Genomic DNA, 6992 nt, shown 5'->3' with positions numbered 1-6992 from the left:
CCCCGCCGCCCGCGCGGGGTCTCCCCCATGGTGCAGCGGGGTTCGTGATGTCGAAGACGTTGAAGAAGAAGAAGCACTGGCTCAGCAAGGTGCAGGAGTGCGCTGTGTCCTGGGCCGGGGCCCCGGGCGACTTGGGCGCCGAGATCCGGGGAGGTGCGGAGCGCGGCGAGTTCCCCTACCTGGGGCGGCTCCGCGAGGACCCCGGCGGGGGCACCTGCTGCGTCGTCTCGGGCAAGGCGCCCAGCCCCGGGGATGTGCTGCTGGAGGTGAACGGGACGCCTGTCAGCGGGCTCACCAACCGGGACACCCTGGCTGTCATCCGCCACTTCCGCGAGCCCATCCGTCTCAAGACTGTGAAGCCAGGTACGCCGGCCCTGTCTTTCTGTCGCGGAGTGGGGGGAGTCTGGGGTGGGCGTCTGAGGAGCGGCAGCCCCACCCCACCGCTTATCATCCAGGGTAATCCTGAACCTCTAGGGTGTGCCGGACTCCCTGTCAATGGGGAGGGGTGGCGGTGCTGATTCCCATTTTGCGGGTAGGAAAACTGAGCTCTGGCTTGGGCGGGCTGCTCTGCTAGCTGTCACAGAATTGCCACCAGAAGCTGGGTTTCCTTAGTTCGTAGCTCCATCTCCCGCCGCAGTTTTTGACTAGAGGAAAACCCAGCGTTTTTCTGTTCTCCTTTGTGGACGAGGTTCTCAGGATTGTAGCATATTCTTTGGAACAGTCTTAATGCATTTTCTTATAGAGGAAAAGATCTTTATTACTAAGGCACTTGGTGCCAAGGTTACCACCTAGTGTACCTGAGAGCTTAGCTGCTTCAGTGTTTCTTGTACACTAGCAACACCTCGGAGCTGACAGCCTAACTCGTCAGCTCAGGTGGTTCAGGTGTCTGTGTACCGATGGTGTACAATATGCGATTGTGGCAGAATGGTGTATTTTTTCAGGGAGCTGTTGAGTAGTCTGGGTTTCGAAGGAAGGTTTAGGTGCCTCCCGGAGTAAAATCTTTTGTAAATCTTTGATTTTACGGAATTTTGTTGAAGGGGTGGGTTGCAAAGGCCCCCGTTGCCCTGGTATCTTTTATGCTACTAAAATCTGCTGCAAAGCTCGTTACGTTTATGGCATACTTGGCCAGTTTCTAAGCATTGATCAGACTGCGTACAGCGTACAGTGAAATCTGATAGGAGGTAATAGCCCTCATTGTATTTGTTGTCGATAACATCGCTGGTAATTTCAGCATTGGTGGAATGTGGTTTTGTTTCCTGAGATATTTGAAGGGGAGAGAATTATGACTATAACGTTACTAGAAATTAAACTATTTTTTTTTCTGAGTGTGTTCTACTGAATATACAGTGAATCAAATTATAATGGTCTGCTTAATAATGACTTGGGATGGAAAAAATCAGTCCATCCCTACACTGCAAAATGCTGGAAAATTCTGGAGAAAAATTTAACATGTCTCCCTCACTTTTTTTCTCAGCAGCTCACTTTGGGAATATCTTTTTAGTATTCTTTAGGCTTAATGGAAACTGATGGTTTGTGGTGCATTATCCATATGTGTATGTATTGTGGATGTATACACACACTCACGTGTGGGTGTGTGTATACATGCGGTCTTAATTAAGATTTTCTTCATATGGTCTGTTCCATTACGTTCATTTTAAACATGGGTTTATGTGAGATTTTCTTTTTATTGTTAATTAAAAAACTTTGGCAGACTTTAAACATCTTACAGCTTTTTGAGTTAAAAAAAATTCTTAATTCAAACTTCTAGAGCCTTTGGTGAAAGGTAGAGGAAAGGCTTTGGAGACAGTAATTCAGCCAGTCAGGCACTCTCTGTAATATGCAAGATACTATATATACAGTATTATTGGTCTAAGTGCCATTTAGTTCATATCCATGAATCGGGGAATATTGAGAACATTTGCATCATTGCTTTGTGTTTTGTTTTGATTAATTAGGGGTATATATAAAAGTGTTACTTATTTTCTGAAATAGTTAAAAAAATGATTGAAGAGGAAGTTATTATAAACTCAAGTTATTGTGATTCTTTTAGAAGACTGGGAAATTGTGTCTTTCATTGCTATTAGTCTAGTCTAGTCCACATGTTATTAATTTCTCAGCCTTTATATAAATTTATGAAAATAATTCAAAAGTTTAGAGTGTATTCAGTGATGTTAATTAACTTTAAAAAAAAAAAATCACATACCCCAGAATGTAGTTGACATTTTTGTAGTAATAAAAATTTTCCCTCTTGCGTACTGTCTTAAATGTTTAGCAAAAATAAAGTGTACTGGGTATAACACATTTTGTAATCACTAATGATAAAGTTCCGAACAGTATACTTATTTTTTGGAGATACACTCTACTTCATTAATTTCTAAAGGATACCACTATATGTCATCTGAGATTAATATTCTTCTTTCTAAGCAAGTTGTTGATTTCTTTTAAAAAAGAGTGGGTTTTTAAAATTTCCTTAATAGCCTTTGTTGTTGTTTAGCTGCTAAGTCACGTCCGACTCTTCGCAACCCCATGGATTCTAGCCCATCAGGCACCTCTGTCCATGGGATTCTCCAGGCAAGAATACTAAGAGTTGGTTGACATTTCCTCCTCCAGGGGATCTTCCTAACCCAGGATCTAACCGAGTCTCCCGTGTCTCCTGCATTGGCATATGGATTTTTTTACCACATGGATTTTTTTTTACCACTGAGCCATCTGGGGAGCCCTAGCCTTATGTTAGGCATTGTATTAAATTGCTTTCTTAAATGGCTTTACGTAAACAACATTTACTATAAAATAGCAAGCTTTTTGTAGTTTAAGCACATGACTTTAAATGTTAGATAGAAACTAAGAACTTGAAGAGGTTATTTGTAAAACTTTGAGTGTGATTAAAGCAGCATATATATTATCTCCAGAGGAGACAAAGATCCTATCCCGTTAGGATTAAACTTGAAATATGAAAATACAGAGTAAGGGAATTTTTAAAAAATTTGCTATTCACATTGGGATCTTTTCCCCCTCCTTTTAATCTAAACTTTGTGAGAAATGCATTTTTCAATGTAATAAGGTATTTTAAAATGTATCTTGTCTCTTCTCTTGATTTAACTTTATTAAATCTTATTACATTATTTACTATTAATCTTATTTGTTAACCTGAACTTTATTAAACTGTGTTTCTAACATGCCATTTAGAAACTAGCACAATGCAAGAGTGGATTCAGCCATTTCTGTAAGATGTATTATTAGTAGGGAGTGACCTCATATTGTCTTCTGACAAAGTCCATGGTGGGAGAATGAGCCGGACTGTAGGCTATGACTGACCCAGTGCTGTTTCTTTCTTGATTTCTCCTTTCATCTGGTAGGTGTTAAAGGGAGCTCAGCCAAAGCCAGTACCATCACCCAGATGACTTAACAACAGTTTTATGGCACTGTCTGTCTTTAGCTTTGTCTTGGGTTTTATATATTTTCTTCTGTTCTAATCTTTAATGGAGATTTGAAAGTAATTCTTTTAAAATATGGCTCCTAATCTGAGAGTTTTGTAAGAGAAATAGGAAATTTCTTACTGAATTTTTACTATTGATGTGGTATTTAGCATTCAGGACTGTCCTGCTCCACCTGATTCTTGGGCCAAATCAACACCTGTTTCTTAACTACGACCTTGTCATTTATTTTTCTGCAAGGAGACAACTTTTCATTTGAATTTGAACTTTGTATTTTCCTGGTAGTAAAGGAAGTTGAACTTTGAACCTCCAGTGAAATTGTTTCATGGTATTGTCCTGTGACCAGGATTAGTTTCTTTGATTTTACTTCAAAGTATATTTTTAAACAACTGCTATTCTGATTAATGATAGAAGTAGTTAATTTTATTCTAAAAAATTTCCATTTCCTAGTCTATTATTGTGCAGAGTTTTATGGTATGTCTGCTTCATATACCTTAGACACATATCCCAGCAGTTGTAAATTATGTGGACTTGATTCTAGAAATTATATATTGACAGATACAATAAGTACATGAAATCCTTGTCTACTGCATTATCATGCACACAGTGCCTTACAGCTACCTTGTCAGTTACTATATCTGGAAATGAAAATCATGAGGAACAGTGTTTTGGTTTGTTTAAAAAGAAGCTAATTTGAAACAGATCTTATTTAATGCTAATCAAATGTAGGTAAAAGTCTTTACCGCTGACTCTTTGAGACATCCAGTTTATAAGAGAATTTTGTTAAAATGAGCACATTCCTAGAAATACTTTTCTCATCGGTGAAGAAACATTACTAAATGGTTTTAAGTAAGTATGTTTATGTTATGCCAGTAGTGAATAACTCTGCCCCTTTAGTCTCTTTACTTTTGAATCTTTGTTAGTCTTTTTGGCTTAGTGGGTAATTTGGGACATACTGTGAATTTTGTTTAGGTGGTTGTAACATTTAAAGAAGGGAAATGTGAGAGAAACATTGCTAGCCTTGCTAGCCTTTCAAGTTTGCAAAACAAAAAATTTCTTGTTTCTTTTTCTAAAATAATAGAAACAAAAGACTGGGCTGGGCAGCCCCTATTTTAGGGAAAATAGCATCAAATTTTGATAAACTTTAAATTAGAAACTTTCCTGCTTTCTGAAAGTTTGGTAACAATTTTTTGGGTCTCAAGTTGGTTTTAATAACACAAGATTTGGGTTCTGAACTGTATTCATTGGTACCTTCAATTCATATTGGGCTTATACCACAGTGGTAGAACAAACTCTTTAACATTTGGGTTTCACTTTTCACATGGTTTTTACTTTATGCAGTTTAGTGCTAAAACTGATTTTTATGCAAGGGAATTGTGTTTTATGCAACATAACTCTGTTTTTCTTCTGAGATCCTGGGATTCTCTTCATAAAACCTCTTGTAAGAGACAGATTTCAGTGATTTTTTTTTCCTCCTCCTGGTCTATAATTTATAAATATATGTATGTATACACACACACACACGCATATATACACATATGGTGTGTAGATATATATGATAAAACAAATCTCCATTATGTATGTATACACACACACACACACACACATATATATCTATACACATATGGTATATAGATATATATGGTAAAACAAATCTCCATTCGTTCAAGTATCTGACTTATGAAGTCAGTGCATAATCTTCCTGGGTGAATAGTTTCATATAATGTCTTTACTATATAACCCTAAAGTGCTCTGTAAATTTTGTGGGCACTTAGTGTTTGGGGAGTGCATTATAAGAGAATTTCATTTTTATGACGCACTTCAGTGTTACCTGCCAATTTAAAACTTTGCCAGTTTCAAACTCTACCAATTGCCAAGTCAGTTTCTGGTTGGTTGTGATTTGACAGAGGACAGCTGTTTGGGTATTAAAGACTAGAGCTATGTCTCCTTTAATTAGTTAATTATTTTTGTTTCTCTTCTAAAATTTTTAGATATAATCTTCTGGCAATACTACATTTCGGTAGAGAGAATGAATGCCCTTAATCTAAAACTGTTCCCAAGGGTAAGATTTTCAGTAGCTCAGAGGGTGGTGTTGTGAGAGACTAGGTTGTACGAAAGGAGGCAAGTTGATTGCTCTTCTTCTCCTTGAACAAGTATTATTCAGAATGCTTTCTCCTAAAGTGCTTATTCTTTATAAAGAGAAAAAGGAAGAGTTCTATTACTGGCACACATTCAATGCTCCTCAAGCATTTAGTGGTGAACCTACCTTGTGAGCTAGCACTAATGATAGAAAAACATAAAATGTAAAAATGAGTCAAAAATGGTCTCTGTCTTTAGGAACCTCACAAATTATTGGCAGCATCCTGATTCATTGGTAAGCAGTACTTGTAGTAAGGATTTTACCTTTTCTACTTTTCTCCCAATACTTAAAACTCTTTAGGTAAGTTTTAGTATGAATTTTGGTGGAAACTGGGGTCATTAATTGGCTATCCAGAATGCTGTTCTAAAAAGTGTGGAGTTGCATCTTAGAAAGAGTGTTTAAGTCATGACAAAAAGAGGGAAATCAAATATAAAGTTATCTTTTGCAAAGTCCTCAAATGTAAATTACCCTTAAAAGACATTGCATTTATATTCTGTTTACAATGCATTTTATACTACAGTTTGTAGTTTATGTTACAGTGTATTTTATACCTTGTGTGTGTATTATACCCATTTTTAGGAGGAGTCTTACATGCCACTTTTCCAGCCGTGCTAGAGTCAGTTCCTTTATTTTGGTTGAATAACAGATGAGGTAGTTTGCTTGTATTAAAGAGGTATGTTTTACAAAAAAATACCTATCTTTTAATTCAGAAAAATCCTTACCTGGGTGTGCATAGTGAATTATAAAAGTTAAACGTATATATATGAGGTGGAAGGATGGTTTCATTCTTTTTTAATGTCTTATTAGAGTCCTTACCACCAGCTCTTATTTTCTGACTTGGATGGTTGGGGAGGGAGTTAGGAAGAATTTTGAACTCAGCCTGGCTTTGAAAGATGGATATGGTTTGGTTGAGTGGTATTGAGATGGTCTCAGTATCAGGTAAGAAGCAGAAGAGGAGCAAAACACGGGACAACAGTGTTCAATACAGAAAGGTCTACAGTATAGTCCATATCAGTAGTTTTTGTGTGTGTTGTGTGTAGTTTTTAAAGGAACCTCCATACTGTTCCCCATAGTGGCTATATCAATTTATATTCTCACCAAAGTGCAAGATGCCCACTCCCAGTTTCAGACATCCTGGCATGGCCAGGGGAGCACCGACTACATTTCGAGGACCATAATCTGACTTGTGACATCTCTAAATAACAGAGAAAGGAGAGACTATGCTCGTAAATTGTGCATTGTTTTATTAACATGGGTTTCCCAGGTGGGCTCAGATGGTAAAGAATCTGCCTGAAGTATGGGAGACCTGGGTTTGATCCCTGTGCCGGGAAGATCCCCTGGAGAAGGAAATGGCTATGCACTCCAGTGTTCTTGCCTGGAGAATCCCATGAACAGAGGAGCCTGGTGGGCTACAGTCT

General features: G+C 38.1%; 1 protein-coding gene across 2 annotated transcripts in view; it reads left to right on the top strand.

Moving 5' to 3' along the window:
* Nucleotides 1-6: 6 nt before the first annotated feature.
* The window catches only part of MAGI3 (membrane associated guanylate kinase, WW and PDZ domain containing 3), a 262085-nt gene continuing 255099 nt past the window's right edge, over nucleotides 7-6992 (top strand). For both annotated transcript variants that reach the window (XM_010830786.1, XM_010830785.1), the window contains exon 1: nucleotides 7-363. In XM_010830786.1, coding sequence (XP_010829088.1) covers nucleotides 48-363 — 316 coding nt within the window. In that variant the 5' untranslated portion in view covers nucleotides 7-47. The remainder of the gene's footprint in view (nucleotides 364-6992) is intronic.

The sequence above is a fragment of the Bison bison genome, unplaced genomic scaffold (genome assembly GCF_000754665.1).
Source record: "Bison bison bison isolate TAMUID 2011002044 unplaced genomic scaffold, Bison_UMD1.0 scf7180017864519, whole genome shotgun sequence".
NCBI lineage: Eukaryota > Metazoa > Chordata > Mammalia > Artiodactyla > Bovidae > Bison > Bison bison.
The sequence above is the reverse complement of the archived record's forward strand: the minus strand, read 5'-3'. Positions and strand labels throughout refer to the sequence as shown.